This window comes from Epinephelus fuscoguttatus, linkage group LG22 (genome assembly GCF_011397635.1).
Source record: "Epinephelus fuscoguttatus linkage group LG22, E.fuscoguttatus.final_Chr_v1".
Lineage (NCBI taxonomy): Eukaryota > Metazoa > Chordata > Actinopteri > Perciformes > Serranidae > Epinephelus > Epinephelus fuscoguttatus.
In genome coordinates this window covers 3,088,626-3,113,213 of record NC_064773.1, presented here as the reverse complement: position 1 = coordinate 3,113,213, position 24,588 = coordinate 3,088,626, and the positions used below count along the sequence as shown (strand labels likewise).

Here is a 24,588-nt window from a genome sequence, read left to right as displayed (position 1 = left end):
ACTCTATCCCTCATAAAGTTCAGCAACCCACTCGTGACTCACTCACAGTGCTATGCTCGACAACTCACCTTGGGCACGTTTCTCATCAACAGGCAATGTTTTAGTGCTTGCAGTGGCATTTACTCACTACCTCTGAGAGAGGGCGCCCTTGAGCAAATAACCCAGGTATAACCACACAACTACTTAAGTGCGTGACTGTCACATTATAGCAATAATAGCAAGTGGAATTATATGCAATAAAAACGCTGTTACAGTCAAAAACTCAGGAATTCATATGCTGATTATGCACACAAATGTCTAACAGGATAAAATAATGACATTTTATATCCAAAAGGTCAAAGGTCAGCTTGACTGTGACATCATCATGTTGTGACACTAACCTTGAAACTGTGCTGATGGTATAGATCTCCCGTAAGAGTACGATCCGTTTGGTTTAAGGCCCAATGAATTAAGGGTTAATTTCAACCAAACCACAGCTGGTGATTGTGAAAACAGCGTAAAGACAAACTAAGGTGCTTTTGTGAGACTTTTAATAGAGTTTATTTTACAACAGTAAAATTACCGAGGCATGGCTGCACTTCCTGCTGGGATAGTGGGACGAAAAGCGGTTGTGTCTTTACCAAGACATTGCTGCTTTTCCAGCGGAGATTTTGCCTCCTAAACAGTATATTTTAAGCCCCTAATCATGATCAAGTTCTTTTTGTGCCCAAACAACAGTTTCAATGTGTGAGCTACATAATAAGGTACAAATATAATGTATCTTTGCAGAAATCTACAATGCCAACATCTTTTTTGGCGACTGTGTTAAACACACACTGCAGTTTATTTTGACTCAATCCCACACACACCGTCCTGCAGCCACAAATACTCACTAAAGCATCAAATGTGGATTAATCTGCCGCTGGAAATAGTCCCCAGTAAATGAGCTTTTTCCTGTCCAGCTGTTTTAGGAAATTACTGAGAATTATGTTTGTGTTTTTAAAGATTTAGCTCTTCTGTAGGACCGAGTGAGTGTGGAGCTGAGAGACACAGACAGGAAGTCAGAGAGTATACTTCAGAGATTTTGGGTCAGTTTTTTTCCGGCAGTAGTTATTGTCTCATCTTTCATTTCGATGGAGTTCAGGTTGCAATCACCACAACTCCCCCTCCACCCCCCCTTCTGTGTACCAATCACATCATTGCCATAGCAACCAGTTGATCCACAGCAACCAGTTAGGAACCAATCAACCTCCTGCTACGTGAATCTGCGTGTGTGTGTGTGTGTGTGTGTGTGTGTGTATTTGTGTGTGTGTGTGTGTGTGTGTGTGTGTGTGAAGTTATGTTTGGAAGCTGAAACTAAACCTTAACTAAAGAACAAGGGAGTGATGCCGACCCCCCTCTGAGCCAATCAGGATCAAACCTGTCACCTTGTTGTGACCTTATTACAGCACTTCCTGCTGGGTAATCACTGTCACTACAACAGAGTGATGTAACAATCCTCCAACATTTGTCCGTATCTGATCAGTCTGAGACAAAATAATGTAACGGCAGGAGATTTAACACCTTAACCGATTACTTTCATTGATCTATTAAAGACACAGGTGTTGATATTGATCTGTTTTGTGTCTCCCAGTGTTCATACGTCCCTCCCTGTGAGCGGGACAACCAGAAGAACAAAGACAGCGTTCTGTGGTGGGAGGATTACTTCACTAAAGAGGTCAGCAGCCAGTCCTTCACCTGCTTCTTCAACCAGCAGAGGAGGTGAGACATTTACACCACGCTCTATTTTAAGGTGTGATAAAGGTAAATTGGAAACAGGGGATGTGTGATGCTGTGAAGTTCGCCGCGGTGACAGATCATTGTTGCCATGGGAGATTGCAGATGGCTGCTGCACCTTGCAGCATTATGTGAGCATCTTTTGACAGAACCCTTAATTTGCTGCACGCGACCTTTGACCCCACAGGAGAAGGGTCCTTCGACTTCAATTTAACAGTCATTACAGCTCCGGTCCGTTATGAGCTGTTTTCTGATGGACGTTTTTCACAAGATGCTTCTGCAGAAGATTAAAAATTAACTTTATCGTGACAGTTCTCAAACACAAAGAAGCACAATCTTTTTTTTGAATCAGTACAGAGTTGCAGGAGTTTAGAAGTTATTTCGACAGGCCACTGTTCAGGAAATAAAAATCTCTCTTTTTTTTTGTGAAGACTGTTGAAGGGAGACCTTTGCAACAGTCCTACTAATTGTCATGTCCACAGGAAGGCGAGTTCCTCTGTCTCTGTGTATGAAAAGCCAAGCAGAATCAGAGCTCAGGGTATTTTGGGGGTCTCTCCACTTTGCACTCCTTACATTTTTTAATCTTTTCAGTTTTTCCTCTTAGATTTACTCTTAGAAGTCTTGATTAAATAAATGGAGTGAGACTTAACTGAAAAGGAAATTCTTTTTTGATTATTCATCGTCTGCTGACCAGCATTGGTCCTCCTCACCACCTTAAAGTAAGGCCTCCTCCCCATGGTGGTTGGAGGTGTATCCCAATTAGGTCTAGATGTGCAAGCCTAGACGCAAAGGACCTGTAGGCATCCCCTCTGGGTCTCAGGCCTGAGTATTCTAAAATAGGGTGAGTAACCAGGACCCCAAGCCCACCCCCTACAAAATGCAACCCCAGCAACAGTATTTGTCTCAGAGACAGAGAGGTGTTTCCTGATGTTTAGGTAAAGAGGGAAGTAAGTTTATTTCCAGCACTGCTTACACTCAGAAAGGATTGTTACCTTTTGAAATGGGCTGCTGCGTTGTCAAGACCCAACACTCCCGGCGTAGAAGGACGCACTTCAAAGACCTTGTTGTGAGCAGTTTCACATAGGAACAACTTTCTCTCTACCGAACTACACCCGCCTACCGTACCACCACACAGAAGGTACAAGGTCTGTTGATCATCTTGAGTAAACAGTCCATGATTTCTGGAAAGAGACATTGCTGTTTAGTTTTTCAAATATATATACTTTTATTCTGCGCTTTGAGCTCCACAAGCCATCTAGCTCTATTTTGTTAGAGAGAAGGCAGACGTCTCTACAACTGTTATCTTCAACACTTAGTAACTTGCACCAAAATGATAACTACTGTTGCACTCCAGGTAAGAGGAAAAATATGTATTTCTGATTTTGGGTGAACTGTCCTCTTAAGACTCATGAGAACAGAACCAGTGGTGATATGTTTCTGAGTCAGGCCCCCAGGAAGGCTTTGAAGCCAATTTTCGTAATGGCCACATAGGAATTACACCACCAGGTGATGCCTTGCTGCCCAAAAGACTTTTTCCTATTGACTTACATGGTGAAAGAGACGACAAATTTTCCTGGGAAAACCTTGTCTCTCCTCAGCTCTGCTACAGCACTAACAGTGTGCAACACTAGCTAACGTTAGCTAAGAAATGGAGTCTGCTAATGTCAACAAACAACCAGCACCCCAACCAGAGTCCACAGCATCCCTTGAGGTAGTGCACCAGGCTTTCAAGCCAATTTCTTTAGTAGCCAAACAGTGGAATTACAACTTTGGGAGTTCTTCATGTGATGCCATGTGGCCGTAAAAGACTTTTCCCCATAGACTTAATTGTTAAAAATAAATCTGTAAATCAATGGATACAGTTTTTTAGCACAACCTGCTCAAAACGACTCGTTTCACTAGCAGGATTACAGAATTCTCTGTAAAAGACTCAGGATTCATTTTCCAGAACAACCTTGCCTCCCCTCAGCTCCGCTACAGCGCTTACAGTGTGCAGCACTAGCTAACGTTAGCAACATTAACTTTTGGCTTCACTCAGCAACTTTCATAGGAATTAACAGGGCCCCGCCTCCAAAGCTGTATCCAGATCTCTTTATACATTCATGTACATTTACTCAAATTCAGTTTTCACATACTTGTACTTTACTCAACCATTTACATTTATGCTACTTTACACTTTAAGGCTACTTCACTACATTTATTTGACTATTACTTTTTACTTTTAAATAATATGATTTGTAGAAATGAAAAGACCCAGTACTACACTACTAATCTACCCAGTAGTATGTTAAGTATCTAAATTGGCTCCAGGTTGATGAACTACAACATTAAAATGCTCTTACATGGATTTATTAGTTATAAAAACCGAATAATAAAATATTCTATATTATATATATATTGTATTTTTACTGAAGTAACAGTTTAAGTTCAGGACTTCCACCACTTACACTTGGTCCTGCTCTGTTTAGAACAATCTGCCCAATCTACCTGGGGGGAAAAATGATTTACCGGTGAAGAGACTTGAAGTATAATTCAAAGTGATGACCGTAGCATAGAGTGGTCACGGTCAGATTATCCTGCAGACTCCTGTGTTTCTATTTTAAGAAATGTTCAGGGCATCATTAAAATAGCATTTTGAAATGGGAACAGCAGTAATTATGGTTTTATTAGTTTCAGTACCACCTGCTCCTCACACATCTAACTGTCTCAACATAGGACTACAATTTTATATGTGAAAAAATATCACACACAAATAACAGTCTCTACTGTAACCTGGAGGATGCAAGGCAAGGTACATATAAAAGAGCAGATTCATGTATAAAGAACCTTTTCTTTTGTATTCAGGTTATGTCGTCCTGTAAAGAAGCACAGCTCCCCTTTTTCACACTGTGACCGAATATTGTTGAGACACAGATCTCCTTTAGCGTGTCAGCTTAATCCTCCTATTTTTCACTGACGATGCTTACCTGTGACCTTGTCTCGTTTTATTTTTATCTCTGCACCAGAAGGATCAGAATGAAGAAACTCTGCTTCATAAATGAGGGCCCGGTGGGAGCCCATTGATGCTGCAGATAAGATATTATATGGTGTTTTACAGAAAAAGAACTGGAGCACTCAGAGGGTTTTTATAAAGATAAGGAAAACACAGTTAGTCACTTGATTTATGAGGTTATTTCAGAGGTGACAGGGAGGTTAGGCTGTATTCCAAAAGTCTTCTGTGAAACCTCCAACTTTTCATTTGTGTCTTTGAACTTTTTGGATGATAATATTAATTAAAAGAGGCAAAGCTTCTCTTGGGAAATAAGTAATCCATCTTTGGGAGGTGACAGTACAGATAATTTTTGATAATGAATAGAACAAGCTTGCTGCTAGCCCTGCTAACTGTTTGTCCTGTTTGCCAATATTGCAATGCCAGCGGCTGAACTCTGCTATCTTTACGCCTTGTTTAAAAAATGTTAAACTTCCAGTTGATTAGCTACACTAACATTATGTTTATATTAATATAACATTTACTTTGAGGCCAAGTAGCTGATTAGGATTACAGATAGCTGAGCCACACTAATGTCACGTCAGCTTAATGCTTTGATAGCTGATGTTGGAATACAAGTAACTTAGATGCTAATGTTACGTTAGCTTAATGTTTTGATAGCTGATGTTGGAATACAAGTAACTTAGATGCTAATGTTACGTTAGCTTAATGCTTTGATAGCTGATGTTGGATTACAAGTACCTTAGTTGCTGATGTTACGTTATCTTAATGTTTTGATAGCTCATGTTGGAATACAAGTAACTTAGATGCTAATGTTACGTTAGCTTAATGCTTTGATAGCTGATGTTGGAATACAAGTAACTTAGTTGCTGATGTTACGTTAGCTTAATGCTTTGATAGCTGATGTCAGTGCTATTAAAACTTTTTGTCGCATTAACTGATGTTGGATTGCTGTTAGGTTAGCCAGGCTAACGCAGCTTTGTACAATGTTAGCGGTTGTTGAATAGCTTGGTGAACAGTTACTAATTGGAAAATTGGTCGTTATGTAACTCCCACAACATGAACATGCTAATGCTATGCTAACTTTGTGCCTTATTTATTTATTACTTACTACTTATTCATTTGTTTAATTTGCTTTTGATGAAAACGTAACACTTCGTCCATGTTTATCCATTATTTTTATAAATTCAGTATGATGTCTGTTTCCACAGCACTTATTCAATTAATACAACAACACTGCTGCTCTTGGTTTCTCTACCCCAACTACTTTACTGCTCTCTTTAGAATTTTTTCCCAGTTGCTAAGGCTTTGTCAGTTTGAAGTGCATGATTAATAGTCTTTTAATGTGAAATATCTGTAGAAGTGTTGAGTTTAACTGGCAGTAAATTAAAAATATTAAAAAAAAAACTGCAAAGTACAAAAAACTGAATTTAATTAACTAAAATAAAGTTTAGAGTAATGAAAGACCAGCTGTCAATTCTCTTTTTTTTTTCCTTATTGTGATTTCAGGCCCGATGACGTGTTGTGGCGCCGTTCCCACGACACCAGCGTCCTGCTGCACTGTGTCCTCTGGCCGATGGTGTCACTCCTGCTGGGCACGCTCATTGTGCTCCTGACGGTGTGCGCACGCTCCCTGGCCGTTCGAGCCGAAGCTCTCCAGAAGAGGAAATGCTCTTACGAAGTGTGCCAAGACCTGTCAGCTGGTCCCTCAGACCGCCGCGGCAATAAGGCCGAAGACCCCCTTGCAACAAACTCTGACCCCGAGTCGTCATCACCAACAAGGACCCTGCCGCTGTTTGCGGTGCCAGTGCGACGACGCGATCGGGAACATTAAAAGGGAAACAGACAGCTGTTTTCACGTCGTGAAAATAAATCAGGATGCTAACCAGCCGGTGGGCGAAGTCGACTAACTGGCTGAGGACGCCACCAACAACCCACTGCTGTGTGGTGTGGTGTTTATGATCGGAAGTGTTAAAACCAGGATATGAGGAGAGGATGAGAGGAAACAACTTTGTTACCTGTAGATCTGAGCAAAGACACCTTTCCTCTGGTTTTAACTGGATCTCTTGGATGCTGCTGAGTTGAGTGCTCTGGTTATAATCAGCATTTCTTCAGTGATAGAGTCGTTACGAGGGTTCTTATAATGACAACAGTGCCGTGATAGATGGTACGGTGAATTATGTGTCAGGAAAAAAGAGTCAAACTTCACTCGAGGACTCGTTACTGCTCTTTACTGCGGTCTTAACTGTAGCTCTTCTATCGATGTAGTTTTCCCTCTGAGTCCCAGTAGCCATACGTGTTGATAAATAGAGCCAAAGTCCTGACGTCTCTTCAGGCTAGCCGCTGTTCCTCGACCTTCTGAGGCTCAGTGCAATCTTTCTTTGAGGGTTTCTTCCATTGGTATTTCTAAAAACATTAAGCTATTTATTACCTATTTTATTTAGGTGTGAGGGATCATGTACAATATTTAAGACTTTCCCTCCGCAGCATTGATCCCGTTAAGACAGCGACAGAGTCATGTTGTACTTACTGTAGCGCTCTATTGCTTTGAGTTTCTTTACTCTCGGAATTTGGTACCATTTTCATTCACTCATTTTTAGTCGAGGTGCTTCTACTTTGCTGTTTTTTTAAATCACCTTTTAAGTTTTTGTTTGTTTTTTGGGTAGCACTTTATAATACAGCCCGTGTTTTACGACGTAACTCCCCGTGTCTTACGGCGTAACTTCCCGTGTCTTACGACGTAACTCCCCGTGTCTTATGGCATAACTTCCCGTGTCTTATGGCATAACTTCCCGTGTCTTACGGCATAACTTCCCGTGTCTTACCATATACTTATTGGGACTTTCATGGTAACTCTCTGACATCTACATGGCATTTTAGAGGAACCTGTTGTGTAGTTTCGCTTGTCTTACAGTAGACCTGCCGGGGTCTTACAGTGGAACTGCTACTGTCTTATGCTGTCACTCCCAGTGTCTTATAATGGAACTTCATGCGTCTTACCTTGCACTTACTGGGACTTCCCGGGTGACTCTCTGACATCTACCATGACATTTTGGGGGAGCCTATATGGTTTAGTTTCACTTATGACTTACAGTGTAACTCGCTATGTCTTACAGTAAAACGTCTTACAGTCCAACTCCTTTTGTCTTACCATGTAGGCCTACTTATTAAAACTTATAACTATAAAATCAGATATGATTTACAGTTTTAAAATACACGAAAATCATACTGCAATATGTAACCTGTTTAATCACACAATGACAACTTCAGAGTTATAAAATATCTTTATTCTTTACCACGCAGACACCTGGTACTTACATGCTAAGTGCCCAAGACTTCCCCTGTAAGTACCAGGGACCGGGTTGTATTGTAAAGTGCACACTGTTCGCCCTTCCTTACCATGCAGGTACCTAGTACTTACACTCTAAGCACCCGAGACTGTTTATTTACCAGTATGCACTTTGCCTGGTACCAGGTACCTGCATGGTAAGGAAGGGTGAACAGTGTGCAATTTATAATACAGCCCGCTCCCTGATAAGTACAGCGTAGGTCTCTGGTAATTACAGGGAAAGTCCCTGGTAGGTACAGCAGAAGTCTCGGGTGCTTAGAGTGTAAGTACCAGGTACCTGCATGGTAAGGAAGGGCGAACAGTGTGCACTTTACAATACAGCCCGGTCCCTGATAAGTACAGTGTAGGTCTCTGGGACTTACAGGAAAGTCCTGGTAGGTACAGCAGAAGTCTCGGGTGCTTAGAGTGTAAGTACCAGGTACCTGCATGGTAAGGAAGGGTGAACAGTGTGCACTTTACAATACAACCCGGTCCCTGGTACTTACAGGGGAAGTCTTGGGCACTTAGCATGTAAGTACCAGGTGTCTGCGTGGTAAAGAATAAAGATATTTTATAACTCTGAAGTTGTCATTGTGTGATTAAACAGGTTACATATTGCAGTATGATTTTCGTGTATTTTAAAACTGTAAATCATATCTGATTTTATAGTTATAAGTTTTAATAAGTAGGCCTACATGGTAAGACAAAAGGAGTTGGACTGTAAGACGTTTTACTGTAAGACATAGCGAGTTACACTGTAAGTCATAAGTGAAACTAAACCATATAGGCTCCCCCAAAATGTCATGGTAGATGTCAGAGAGTCACCCGGGAAGTCCCAGTAAGTGCAAGGTAAGACGCATGAAGTTCCATTATAAGACACTGGGAGTGACAGCATAAGACAGTAGCAGTTCCACTGTAAGACCCCGGCAGGTCTTAGAGGAGTTACGCCGTAAGACACGGGAAGTTACGTCGTAAAACACGGGCTGTATTATAAAGTGCTACCGTTTTTTGTTTTGTATGCCAAAATTACAACTCACAAATTCGCCTCAAAGGACTTCAGACCCAGTTTTGAGTTGAAGAAACACAAAAATAACTAATGTTTTCTTGGGTTTACACACACACACACACACACACACATATATATATATATATATATATCTGAGGATAAACAAGCGTCTTCTACAGCACTTCGATACAAATCAAATCCTGCGTGAGTTTAACATGTCAAATTTATTTCTTCGCATCCACAAATAACTAAACTTAACAAAAAATTACAGTCTGAAAACAGATTTCATGTTTGTTTGTTTTTTTCAGTAATTAGTCATTGCTTTCTTCCTTATCTAGGACAGCATTTTAAGGGCATTTTAGGTTAAAAAGATTTTTTTTTAAATACAAAGCCTTGGGAGAGGGTAGTATTCCAATTAGAAATTTCTGAGATTTAAGTCGTGAATTTACAAGAAAAAAAATCACACCAAATAAAAAATCTGAGATTATTAAATCATAGATTTGAAAAACTCAAAATTTCTCAGAAATTAAAGTCACAAATTTACATTTTACATTTTTTTGGATGAACCTCGTCACACCACAGATGCTTATTATTATTTTTTTTATGCCTCCACGCCAGCGATAGCCACGGACAGAGGTATTATGTTGTCAGGTTGTCTGTCCATCAGCTTGTCCCATCGGAGTGAATGCGATTTGAGGGAATTGCTTCCAATTTGGCAAAGGTCAAGGTCACTGTGATTATCGCAGTAATGTTGTATATTTTTAATATTTTATGGGCGGGGGGGTTGCCTCTTTTCTTTCCACTGTACTTCAGTTGAATCAAACACTGTTAAATCTGATCACCCCATTTTCACGACTCTGACATTAAATTCAGTAACATTTAATGTAAATATGATGCTGCAGACTAACAGGCTGGCAGATAAATATAGTGGGTCAAACACTGTAATATTTTAAATTAGAATCTAGTGCAAGAAAGTAGAACATATCCCAAAATGGATCCTCAAACTGCTGGAGAACATGCACTCTGGTATTTCCTGCATGTAAATAATGAAGAAAACAGTGAATGTGAGGCAGTGAAAAGTAAATGGGAGGATAAATTTTAAATCAATTTTCATCGGAGGTCAATTTAAATAATTGAACTTAATGATTTATTAATGTATTGAAATACAGTGGTGACTCATCAGAGGCCCATTAGTGGCTCCTGTTGCTTCTGGGACTCCTGGTTAATGATGTGAGAGCTCTTTGAACCGTGAAGCTGTTTGCAGACAGCAGGAACAAACCACAGGCCCTAATGTCAGAGGTTAAACTGGGAGCTCCCAAGCGAAATGTTGGAGGTTATACTGGGAGGACACAGTGGACACAACCACAGCAAATGCTACAGGAAAAACTTCAGTTCAAGTCAAACTGGAACAAAGTCTATGGAGGACAAAAAATGACTCAAGTATTAACAAATACATGAATGAATGAATGAATGTATAAATAAATACAAGAATAAAAAATTAAATGAAAATTAAAAAATAAACACACCAATAAATAAATGTATAAATAAATACAGGAATTAATTACTGCTGAAATAAATACAAAAATAAAGAAATAAATTAATGAATACATGTTGAAATAAATATATAAATGCACGCATAAATAAATCAAACATGATGATTAAACAGGGCATAAATAAATATATATATATATATAAATAGAATATTTATTTATTTAATTTTTTTGCACAACTGCATTCATTTATGTATTTTAATAATGTGGGAGGAGTTTATTTTGCATTATTTATTTATTTCCATAATTATTTTAGCATTTATTTATTCTTTATATATTTGTTTTGGTATTTATTTATTTTATTAATTAATTTATTTATTTATACATTTATTTATCGTCTCATTTTTTGTCCTCCATGAAAGACAAGTCACATTTCTATTTATTCTGGTGTAGAGGAGTCAAAAATATCACAGCGTTTTGGTAAATATTACTTTACTGCAAACAGTGGTAGAAAAATAACAAATAAGATTTGTTCAAGTACCGTACTTAAGTACAACTTTGAAGTACTTGTGCTTGATTTAATTTTTTTTTTTTTTTCATGCTGCTCCATTATTAGACCCCACTGCGTTTCAGAGGAAAATATTGTTCTTTTAATTCCACAACATTTATTATAGACATAAGACTTTTATTATACACAATATATAAAATGCTTTTAGTTCTGATTCTCTTAACTGTCAGTTAAAATTGGGCTGTTTTTAAGTATTTTTGTTGAGTTGTTTTTAGATAAGCAATAAGGCCTCATAATTATGTCTTCTTTTTATTTTTACCTATCGAACAGCAGCTGAAAGTAGAGGAACCATTTTGTTTGGGGAGGAGCAGTTTCTCTTAAAGTGTAGCGCAGGTTCAACCTGTCAGTTTAGATACTCCGCCACCATCAGGTCACTAAAATGTCTCTAAATTTACAGTGTCTGCAGACGCTTGTTCTCCACAGGTGAAAGTAACAGGGGACACCATGTTTGGTTCAGCTGAAAGTTTCTGTACAGGTTGTCGTGCAGCTGAAACATTTCCTTCTCTGCTGTAAATCTGATTGGCTGTTTGGTTACAAAGCAGAAACGACACAAACACCTATTTAAATTGGGTGCAGCTGATCAACAGCAGCAGGTGTTGCAGATGTGGTGTTAAATTTTGATTAAATCTTTTCACAGCTTCTGTGTGTAGGCAAAGACACTACATTTGGATTTATCCATTACGAGGCACGTGAAATATGTTTGTTAGTCAGTATTGTTTACAACACAGTTGGTGCACATGATATTTTGTTTTTTGGAGTCCGTATAAACCCTTGTTAGTGTCATCTTGAATGACTGTGTCAGTTTGGGTTCACTTTGCCACCTTCCTGTCAGTTACTCGAGCCGGTACGGTCATAACAGTAGCATCGGAAACACATCACGGTCGACAGTGATGCACACCAGACACCAACTGATCATACTGCCTGCCATGAACAGCAGTGCTGGGAACCAATATACCGGCATGTCCAATATTTTGTTCAATGAAACACAGAGATTTCAGTGTCATTTTCTGAATTCCTGTACAATATTCTGTCTTCTTCTTAAACTCTGGGAAAAAGTGTAATTATTGTTGTAAAACTTTAAAAGGCTCAGACTAAATTAGTTTTCTGCCACGCAGCCGAGTTAACAATAGATCTGCCATTGCCAAACATGATTCATCTTGTATCAGAGGGAGCTTTTGATCTTTAAGTCTCCAAATTCCCTACCACCACCGCCATCCCTACAGTCTAAAAATTACTTACATGTCACCTAGCAACAGCCACAAGGCCGAGTGATGTCGCTGCCAATGAAAAGTGAAACAGCCGAACTTCAAGCGTGCGGCTGCTCTTGTTCTCAGTGTGAACTGACTGTTGTTGTAAATACATCTTTTCCTCCTCAGGTTCAGATGCTCTGTGGTGAACTCTCATGTTGCTGTAGCACATTTTGTTTCCTCGTGGACAAGTGTCGATATCTGAATGTCTCAGATTTGTGTTGTTGGTTTGACTTTGACTCGAGCGGGAGTAGAAATCACTTTTTTTTTAACCTGTACTTTGCAAAGTTTGACTGAAAACAAACTATGAATGTATTCTTTATTTTCCTTGAGGCATACTGTGCACAAAGTTTTATTATTCTCAGTCTTTAAATAGTTTGCAACAGGTTTTTGTGCAAAACTGAAATAGTCTCCTAGACAACCAGAGGAATCACCTTATTTGACATGCAAAGCCATATCTACATAAAATAAACTGAAAAATTAAATATGCCACGACTGCTAAAGAAAGTAGAACGCTTTTTGAAGTTTTCACAAAACGAAAAACTATCTGCTGCACATTAAAAACAACCCGGTCTTACTCTGAAGTTGTCGAAATCTGGCGCTTGGGCAGTGACTTGGTGTCAGACACGGACCAAAAAAAGCCGTCCCTTAATGTCAGCATGATACATGCTTTTATTTTGAAGGAGACTATATGTAAACGGTAAATTTCCTGTGAAAACAGAAGTGTATTTTGAAAGAACACAATGCATGTAACAGGCTGACGTTGACACACAGGGTACCTTGCATGTCGTATCTGGACGTGGAAAGTCCATGACTAAACGTCGATATATGACGAGGTCGGAGTGAGGATGTGTTGTGAAGAAAAAAATGATCCGGAGCACATACAAAATATTTTGCTGCTCATGAAATACACTCTGGTGCTCATCTGAAACTCATTGCTGCACCTAATAAACCTCTGTGGCCCTGACCAGAAACATGGACAAAAAACATTTTGCTCATGTCCCCGACTTTTTGTGTTACCATTCCTGCATTGGTAGTTTCCTGTGTGAGCCAAAAAGTAGTTTGACAAACTGTTTCTCTGCACAGGATCCACTCAGGAGCTCTGAACCAGCGCCCTCATTAATGTAAAGAGCAAATGTCTGATAATGTTCTCCAAACAGCCTTCTTAACCACAAACTCCAGAGAAAATGTGTTTGTGAATTTGGGCTCTCCAGTTAGATTTTACAGCTTGATGTGACGTTCAGAGGCATCAGGAAATCTCACAACAGATCTTAGTAAAAATGTGAAAGTAAAACGAGTTGTATGACTCCGTGAATGTAGAGAGACGAACAGGAACTACTGATGTAGCTTCATGATGTAGCTTTGTAAAATCATCACTTCATCCACTGTCTTGTTTCTTGCTTTCTTTCCTCTTGTCTTCCTTTTTTACTCTCTTTTCCTACCTTTCCTTTTCTTTCACTCAAAGACATCATCTGGTCTTTTTCATCAGGTTTACATATTGCAGCTATATGTAAAATTTTCATCCAGGTGAGTCAAGAAATTCTAACATAAACCCCAAAGTACCATTTTATAACGTGTGTTATCGGTCTTATCACGACATAAGATAGAATTAAGAAAAAATAAGACAGGTAGCCTCATGATACCGTCTACTGACAGTTTGTTTTTCTTTTATTTTGGTGGCAGGTCGTCTTCACGGTGCTTTGTTCTAATTTGCTCCGTACAATAAAACGATCCATTGCCCCACTCATATTATTATCATCCATCACACTGGCTGCCAATCAGGAGCTTTTGATGTGTCACACGCTTATAATGTCTACGTGTGAACACTGACAAATAGGTTCCCCATAAAGTTTTTTTTTTTTTAATTAAATTCAATTTAATTCAATTTTTTAGCCAGAGTTTGCCTCTTTATTAGGAAAAGTGTGCACATAGTATATTGATACAGTCAATTAAAAACTCATTCATATGAGGACATCACACTTTGGGTTTACTTGACCCTTATACTTCATCCTTCTTAACTTAGACCTGTTGTCTTCATTTGTTGACCCTTTTTTCGCCATCTAGTGGTAGTAATGGCACATTCCAGGCAACCTGTAACTCGTGTTTTTACAACCTTCTACCCGTGAACGTGCACTGGAACGGCAGTCAAACCTGTAACTTCCCACTCGTGAACACGTAACAGATCGATGTACTTCCCTCTAAACCAATTAGCTTACTCCTCTAAACAACAATGGCCGCCCCCGTGGATGCGGTGCTGATGCAGGTGATACACGGTGAGAAATAGACAAAAAAAATAACCCTAATGTTAACGCATTATTGGGAGCCGCTCTAACAGGTAGTTTCCAGTGCAAGAATATATCAATACAAAATACGTTTCCAAACACAGATAACATAAAATAAAAAGTATAATAGCATCTGTGACCTTATGCGCCGTTTCTCCTCTTCCGTTTCACTCAGATGAGCAAGGAGCAGGCACCTATGGTGACAGAAGTGATCATAAACAAACATAAACCCCACACAGTCCGCCATGTTGCTTTGACAGTTTGGCGTGACTTGCCTGGAACACTATGAAGTCGTGAGTCGTGACTTGAAGTGGTGACTTACGGGCTCAGAAACTTGCCTGGAACGAAGCATAAGGGTAGTGTTGTAGTACTCGAGATTGGTCTCGAGACCATTTTTTGAGGGTCTTGGTCTCGTCTCGGAATCGAGGGCATTTTTATTCGGTCTTGTCTTGGACTGGGCGGACTCAGGTTTTTTGAACGAGACCGGTCGAGACCACCACTGATGCTTTTTGTCCGTGCTTTACTGATAAGAGTGAAAAAGACCATCTCAAAAACAGCTAATGACTTCAAATCATTGGTAGCATAAAGATTTCCCCCAGCTGCAGCTGCTGCCTGCCCAGTGTCAGTGTGAGTGACTGATATACAGAGGATGGAGACGGCAGGAGGAGAGGCTGTGTGAACTCTAAGATTTGTTTGATTGTGCTCTGCAACAACAGAGCAGATATTGTTTTTGTTGTTATATTTATTTAAAAGCAAACTTAAATGAAAAAAAACTCACATTTTGTTGTTTTGTTATGATTTTCCTTCGATGTATATGGTCTCGGTCTCGGTCTCAGTACTCTCTGGTCTCAATAATGTCTCAGTCTCGGTAATGTCTTGGTCTCGGTTGGTGTGGTCTTGACTACGACACTACATAAGAGCACAACACACTTATCCATATAAAAACAAGATGGCAGCCATCTCTGCCAAGTCAGTTTACGACTAATGTACAAGCTAAGACGCTGTTAATTAGGAGGTACTCGTTTGACGACATCGGGACTTTATTGTCATTGGCTGTTTTTAGTTTTTTATACTTATCAGGTCCTACTGATCCCAGTTAGCTAGGAGAAACAAAAAACATGCAAACCAAACAGAAGTTCCAGTCTCAGGAGGATATGTTGGTGTGACTTGACTCATGGAAGTGTTATCGGTAATTGAAATGCATAAACCGGACAAAATAGACCGAATAATTTCTTTGAATGTTCATCCTCTATACTTTCTTATTTCTCTGACTCCCTTAGATTATATTTTATCCCTTTCCTCCTTAGTTATTTCATTTTCTCCTTTCTTTCTCCTCATGTTCCCATTGTTTTTATTTCCTTTAAAACATTTTCATGTTTGCTCTTTCTGTCTTTTAGTCTTTCTTTCTTGCTTTAAACCAGTCGGATAAAAGTTTTGCTTTTAAGAAATTAGCAACTTGTTACAATCAGTGTCACAAAAACAAAACAAATACACAGAAGCATAATGCATTCAGCTGGGGGGAAAGATCGGCTCTGTTTTTTCTGAATTAAGGAGATCAGCCCGTTTTCTCATTAATTTAAAAAGATTTATTTTCATGGGTTTTTTTCTCATAATTCTGAGATAATATTTTAATTAATCCAGAAAAAGTGAGCAGATTTTTTTCTCAGGTAAACGCATTAAGCTAATGTACAAATATAAAAACAGAAACCTGTATGATAAAAAGCTCACTCACACTTTTATGAATCAGATTTGTTTCTGCTGTCAACTCTTGTTTTTCTTTCTGTATCACATCATTAATATTTCAGTGCCGTATAAAGTGTTTTATTTTTGTTCTCTGGACTTCTCCTGAATCATTTGTACTCTCCAAAGAAAATGTAGCTTCACCGTAGCATTTATGTGTATTTTTACGAGCTGTTGTCGTCTTTCTGTCTGAGATGAATAATGTTAGATTTTCTATCTGAAGCCATATGCTAAGCTGTGAACTGCAGTGACATCTAAACTTTAACTTTATTTTGCTTCTTTACCATAAAACGTGTTTAATTTTACTCTTACAGATGTGTTTTAGGTATTTGATGAGATTTTAGTTGATATTCTGATTTATTTCCTCCTTGAGTTAATTAAACACTGTAAAGTTCAGTAACTGATTTCTGACATGGATGAAAATGTGTTTTATTTTACTTTAATGTATTAACACCATTATAATTATTATTATTGTTATTGTTGTTGTTATGATGAGTCTTTCTTTTCTGTCACACCTTTGTACTCTGCACTGTGTCGTCTGCAGGTATTTTGTCGTCCTCCATCTCCTCTGAACCTCTGCTGTGTACCATGTGACCCAGGTAGCCGCTTTGTCCATGTTTTAATGATAACGATGATAACTATAGTGCCTGATAGAGATCTTTAAATAAAAACACATTTTATCTTCACATGGAGTCGCACTGCAGCCTTTTGTGCTCGTCCAGCCTCACGTTAATCTCAAATGAATCATCTCCCAGATCTTTATCACATTTATTTATTTTAAGTTTCATCATTATAAACAGGTGTAATCTGCTTTGTTGCAGCCCAGTCGCCAGAAGAGGTGGCCATTGTACGTTTCTGCAAACTTTCTTTCATGTTAAGGTTTCTAAAGTGACGTGTGAGCTAATTTTGTCATCAGGAGGACGGTGGATGGTGAGACACCTCGGTGAGACGCCTGCCAAGCTCCACACAGCTGTTCAACACCATTAAACAACAATACTGGTTATTTTTTGGCGAGTCATTGCCGTGTTTCCAGCAACTTCTTAGCCACAAAACATGGGTGATTGTTTGCAATCCCTCACTTTTTCGTCTGAGGTTAGTGCCACAAAAAATGATTGTTTTTCAACGAGACATTGCTGCGTTTCCAGAAGGGTTGCAACGATACACTGGTTTTAAGTTATACAATGATATATAAGCTGATGGTTATCACACCGTGTATATTTGCTTATCTATGACTGAAAAATTTGTTCAACCAAAAACAAACCCTCTATTTTCATTCCTTTAGCGGCCCATCTGACTGATAAAAATATAAGTAATGCTATGATAAACTGAAACCGCTATATTTTCTAAAATGGTTGTCGTATTGTGAAAATCTCATACAGTTGCAACCTTAGTTTCCAGCAAGGATCGTGCCCCAAAACTGGGTATTTTAGTCAAAACATGCTCTTATTCTGACAGTAACCACGTGGTTTTTGTGCCTAAACATATCCATACACTAACCACAGTGTTGTTGAAACATAAAGCTTCAACGTATCCACTACATTACAACGTACAAATGTAATGTATCAGTGGTTTGCAGAAATGTAAATTTAATTTTTCTATAGGCTGACACAGAAGTTAGCATCACCCTGGTTTATTTGGGTTTGGGTTATTGCAGAACATAAGCTCTGTGGCGAATTAATGTTTACGATACTTATATATTTTGTTCAGTTAGATAATTTTCACAAATGAACACAACATTTTTGAAGCCTAAATGCAATTGCCAGAAGTAAAAAGCTAACGTTAGGCTATGAACGAACTGCAGTCGCTTGACTTCAGTGTCACCACCACAACAAGGCTGTAAAGCCAAGTCCAGTGTGATGATGCTCTGTAGCGTCATTGAGCCACTTGTTAGCAAACACCTTTTTAAAGACATGTAAATGCTACTAAATTTACAGTGGGGTATTTACTGACATATTTTATGTAGTAGAACAAAACATGGCAGTCTCTTAAGCTTGTCTTAACCACAGACCTTATTTCAGACATCTAACCAAAAACCCTCTGACTTTGAAGCAAGGGAACCGGGAGTGCTAAAATGCTGAGTCATTCCAACAGCAGTCTGTTGCCAACATTTATTTTGGTGATTGGTTGTTGTTGTCATAGAAAAAGCTCAGCTGTAGTGGGGAACCATATTGCCTTGAAATGTTATCATAATATTTCAGGGTATTTTTGCAACAACAATATGGTGAAATACTTAAATATAGTGTAGAGTAGCTACTATCTTTGCACTTTCTTCCTATATGTCTGTCTGTCCCATCCTTGTAAACAAGATGTCTCAAGAACGCCTCAAGGGAATTTCTTCAAATTTGGCACAAATGTCCACTTGTGTCAACAATGAAGCAATTGTTTTTTGGTGGTCATAGGCCAGCTAGGTTAGGTTAGGTCATAGGTTACTGCTGGTCTGTCTCATTCTTGTGAATGTGATATCTTAAGAGCACTTTGAGGGAATTTCTTCAAATTTGGCACAAACGTTCACTTGGACTCAACGATGAACTGATTAGATTTTGGTTGTCAAAGGTCAGTGTGACCTTGCATCCATTTCATTTTCGTAAACGCAATAGCTCATGAATACCTCAAGGGAATTTCTTTAAATTTGACACAAACATCCACCTGGACTGAAGAATAAACTGATTAGAATTTTGTTGTCAAAGCTCAAGGTCAGTGTGACCTCACAAAATATGTATTTGGCCATAACTAAAGAATTCATACACTAATTTTGACAAAACTTGACACAAATGTCTAACAGGATAAAATATTGAAGGTCAAAAGGTCAAAGGTCATCTTGACTGTGACATCATCATGTTGTAACGTCATATCTCAGGAACAGAAGGGGAGACATTTGGTCAGATACTGAATTGGTGACTCTAATCTTGAAACTGTGCTGATTGTATAGATCTTCTGTGTGTGAAGCATCCATGTTTTCACTGACATGGATGGAGACTGTCAGAGACACTGGACTGGTGGGCGGAGTCATACAACCACAGGGTGGACTGGTGGGCGGAGTCATACAACCACAGGATGGTGATTCTAGTTTATTATTATTTTGGGCATTTTATGCCTTTACGGGATAATGTAGAGAGGAAACAGGAAATGAGGTAACAACAGAGGTCAGCCATGTTGTAATAAACCTGAATGTCATTTGGTTTTGTCTGCCATATTCGTCACTGCATGTCATACTTATTGAACTCTGTCAAACTTAATGACAGCAGTTGTTGTCAGTGATGAAAGAAGTATTCAGATCCTAAATGAAGAAACACTGAACAAATGATGGAAGGACATAAAAACAAGGGGAAACAATGACAACATAAGGACAAAGAGAAGAAGAAAAAGGTAGACGAGACACGAACAAAGAATTAAAAAGGTCAATGGAGACGCGGCGTGGATGTAACAATGGTGCAGGTTTGTTTGGATGTGAGTGTGTCTTTCCTTTCATCTGTCCTCCCTCTCCTTCACCCTCATCTTTATTCTTTCATTCACAGACCCCATCAACATGGAGAGAGTTGAATGGCCTCCTACCAGACAAGAGGACACACACACACACACACACACACACACACTCTTGTATCGCCTCAGTCAGACCACTCGTTCTTTAAAATCAATGAATATTCAGCGACTCTCTCACACACACATATTGACCCTCTCCGACCTTGGACAGGAGCGTTAATATGAGACCACTTAAACACACCAAACACACACTTACACTGCTATCACATGTTTTATCCAGTGCTGAGAAGTAACTAAGTACATTTACTCAAGTACTGTACTTAAGTACAGTTTTGAGGTACTTGTAATTTACCTAAGTATAGCCAGTTTGTGCTACTTAACACATAATACTTTTCCTTTCCTACTGTTTCAGAGGAGAATATTATACTTTTTACTCCACTGCATATCGTTAATGTATTCTGATATTTTACATAAACAAAAGCAGTGAAGAAATACTCTGATACAAGTAAAATTTCAAAAATAAGCGAGGTATAATTATATAATTAGAGTACCAAATGTAGATGGTAGTCATTATGCAGAATGGCCCAATTCAGGATAACAAAAATTATTTCAGTGGATTAGAATTATTAAAATATTAATCATTTTAATGTTGCAGCTGGTAAATGTAAAGCTAATGTTCTACTGATATCTACACTTTGCAGTAATCTATAATAATACACTAGAATTTAAAAGCTTATTACATTTTGTTTAACAATAATCTGGACCCCCAAAGTAACTTCAGCTGTCAGATACATGTAGTGCAGTAAAACGTACAGTATTTCCCTCTGACGTGTGGTAGAGTGGAAGTTTCTCTGTTAATTTATCTAAATTTTAAGAGACTGACACCATTCATGGTCTTGTTTTTAAATTGTAATACAGGTTTACAGTCTGTTGGCAGTTGCTTTTATGTCTTGTTGGCAAATATTACATCCATAAGGATAGAGTGTTTACACCAAATGTCCTTGACTCTGCTTCTAAGACAGCAACGAATAAGAAAGCTGTTATGACCTCTCAGATAACTGGCAAAATTATATCTAATAAAATCAAATAAAGTGTATTATATCTAGGTTTTCATCCCCCTCGCACTGTTTAATGTATGCATTATTATTATTATTATTACATTATATTATAACAACAATAATAATAATATACTTTTTTGTCTATTTATTTATTTTTTTCTGAAAAATAATCATTCAAAAAAGGCGGTAAAACAAGGAAGTCCCGCCCCCTGCGTTGTAAACAGCGCCCCCTGGGCTGTCACGTGAGGTGACCCGTTAAAGGCTGTGGTCACACAGAGTACTGCAGTCACACTTTGACCGTCAAACCAATCGGATCCACCGGAAGACGCCGATAGAAAGCCGGGGAGGTGACTTTGACCGCTTTTGACCAGAAAACCGATCCGGTCTCAGTCTGTCTGGTATAGTCACAGTCAGTTTAGCGGTACACCGTCGAAGGTCCGTTTCCTTCGGGTGTAACTACCGAAATACTTTCACAAAGAGCCGAGAAAGTTTTAGCTAGCTAACTAGCTAACGGCTAATGTTAGCTAGCTAAGTTTAAGTCGATCATTGGTTAGCTTAGCGCTAACACGGAGGTGGACTAAAGTTCAGAGGAAATTACTCGACAAGGATATTAACAACTTTCATTAACAAAAGGAGAAAGGTGAGATTAATATAAACTCTCTCTTCCTGTCTGTATGTATCATAACCTTTATGTTTTTTGTTTGCTTGCTTAAAGTTTGTGGTTGCTACAGCTTAGCTAGCTTAATAGTAACATTACTACTGTAGTACTGTAATGCAGCAGAAGACAGAGTATTTCTTTATCATACAATTATATTTATTATTTATATATCTGTATTTATATGCAGTGCTTTAAGTGCTATGTGAACACTTCGTTCACTTCAGGTAACCGGAGTAGACAAAAATAACACTTACATATAGTCATTTCACTACCCAGTACATAAAGGGCAATTTTGCTGAATGTATTTATTTATTATTAAAGTTTAAGTATTAAATAAGTACCCAGATCTTTTATTTGAAGTGAGAGTAGCAGTGCAACAGTATAAAAATGCTGTAACAAGTAAAAGTCCTGTGTTCAAAATCTGATTTAAGTAAAAGTATAAAGGTACTAGCATCAAAAAGTACACCTAATTCAGAATAGCCCATTTAAAGTAATGTATATTATATATTTGGGTTATAAATAGTCATGCATTAATGTGTTTATCACTTTAATGTTGCATTTGGTAAAGGTGGAGCTGATTGAGGCTGATTACTGGGTATCTTACAGTGATTCATAGGACATCATAATTTATATAGTGTATTTTTATTTTTTTTTTTTTTTTTGCTTTAATCTAAATCTGCAAAGTATTTAAAATTATGAAACTGTTTAAGTTGACCAGTCTTTTTTCTTCGCTCCTCTGTGTGCTGTGCAGGGTACTTCAGGGGACATTTGTGATCTGTCGTTAGCAGCATTAGTTTGTTACTATATTACATGAATGCTGCTGTCACACTGAACATCCCGCTGAGGCGCATTCAGACTTTAAAACTTTATATTGACTTCAACACTGAATATTCGTATGAAATGGCTGAATCTGATTCGACTGAAATAATCTGAGTCGGGTACAGCCCTAAAAATAACAGCACAGACAAAGAGGACGCTGATGCCTTCACAGACACAGCTGGGTGCTGAGGTAAAATCAAGAAGCCAACTTTATTCTTCTTTCAGTTACTCCAGTGCAGTGGTGGAAAAGATACTCAAATCTTTTACTTCAATAAAAGTAGCAGTACCACAGTGTAAAAATACTCTGTTACAAGTAAAAGTCCTGCATCTGAAAAGTAAATCTCTACATTTCACTTTGTAAAATGATAGCAGTAGAGTCGTCTATGCCTCATAGTGTACATTATACCTTTATATAGAGATACTTCCTTTACTATGACATTGCTAAAATGAGCGGTTAGTAGGGGTGTGCCATATCATGTTCTTCTTCACAAAAATACCAGTATCATTTTTGATATGATATGAAAAATTCATATCGTGATACTCGCCATATTTGAAAGCAAAATTATTAGTTACTCCGTGCTGGTTCCAAAAAGAGGAGCAGCTTCAGTAGTGTGAGATAAACTGTGGCGTCCTGAATGTTTTACTTCTCAGACTCTTTTAGTGACTTACCGCTCAGAGTGAACTCATTCAGCGGCTCCTCTGGCAGCAGCACAGTGTCTCTCCCTCGCCTCTCTCGCTGCGTCATCAGGTGATTTTGTCGTAAACCGACGTGATGCTCGCAGCTCCACAAAAAACTCCATATTTGTGACTGTGCGATAGTTGTGGTATCATAACAGCCTGTTACAGGTTACAGTGTGATGATTAGAGGAGAAATGGCAGAGCATAAAGGTCCAGGTGGGGAAAAAAAGCAACTCAATCATTTAGGATTTTACTGAAAGAAGGAAATCACCTGTTGATTTATATATATCGATCCCAGGGGACATTTTTGTATTTGGGAGCTGTTTAAATGTGTAATTTGTGGTAGATTTTATTTAGTTGAACTATTAATATTGTAACAGAATCTGAATCTCACTCTGAGTTACTGTTGTTGTTCACAAACTAAAGAAATGAGAGATCATTTTTGTTTGATTTTTACTGAATATTTGAAGCAAACTGTAAAACTATGTCACTTATTTTGTTCTGTGGTCTTGAATTAATAATCATTTATTTTTACTAATTTGTCATATTGTCAATAATATTGTTATCGCAAACATACCCTGAAATATCGTGACATTATTTTAGGGCTATATCGCTGACCCCTAGCAGTTAGTTCATGAATTACCTTCATTATCCTCTTCATAAGACCAGCTTCTTATTTCTTCTTATTTCCTCCCTCAGCTTCAGTCGCCTCTTATTTTAACCGTCATTTAGCAAAGTCATCAGTGAGAGCAGCTGCTTTAGTGCTCAGCTGGATCAAAAACCTGCAGACTCTTGGCCCTCTGTGACCATTTAACACCTTAACACTTCCTCTCAGCAGCAGCATCCTCTCATCCCCATAAATATTAACAGCACTACCATCAGCAGAACCACAGCCTAATTGAGAGCAGTACATCACCTCCCTTCAGCACAAAAAGAAAAAAGACCTGAATGACCTCAAACTGTCTTTTAAGCTTGGTCTGTGTTCAGCAGTTTGTCCCAAGCCTTAGATCAGAGTCCCTCAAAGGGTCGAAAGATAAATGTGACAGGTAAAACAGGAGTAGGGACAAATAAAAAACATCTTACCTCTGCAAAAGATAGTTAATTTTTCTTTGATAATCCCTGAAGTTTTATTAATTTAGGCCTTTTAATGGAACAACTTGAGTGTTGTTCGGTCTTAGTTTGCGAGTCCCTAAACATTTATGTAAGTGCGACACTAAATCAGTTTCAGTAAATTTTCTGCTGCTGTTGTCTTTAAATCAATAGCACAGTTTAAACTCTGACACACTGAAGTAGAACGCTGCAGCAATTTATCAACACGAGAGTTTTTTATTGACAATCAATACGTCTAAATTACTGCGTTTTGGAGCCACGGTCGATGTTTGTCTCCACATCAAGTGAACAGGAGGATCTGCTCTTAGTTTTGTTTTGTGTTTTAACAAAAACTTTAAAGAAAGGAAGAGCATGCTCATAGATATTCAGAAAACTAAAAT

General features: G+C 38.4%; 1 protein-coding gene across 1 annotated transcript in view; it reads left to right on the top strand.

Annotated features, from left to right (window-relative positions):
* LOC125882595 (calcium-activated potassium channel subunit beta-4-like) overlaps positions 1-7,708 on the top strand; it is a 31,334-nt gene extending 23,626 nt beyond the window's left edge. The window contains exons 3-4 of the mRNA XM_049566384.1: positions 1,613-1,740; positions 6,254-7,708. Of these exons, the coding sequence (XP_049422341.1) occupies positions 1,613-1,740; positions 6,254-6,578 (453 nt within the window). The 3' untranslated portion in view covers positions 6,579-7,708. The remainder of the gene's footprint in view (positions 1-1,612; positions 1,741-6,253) is intronic.
* The last annotated feature ends 16,880 nt before the right edge of the window (positions 7,709-24,588 follow it).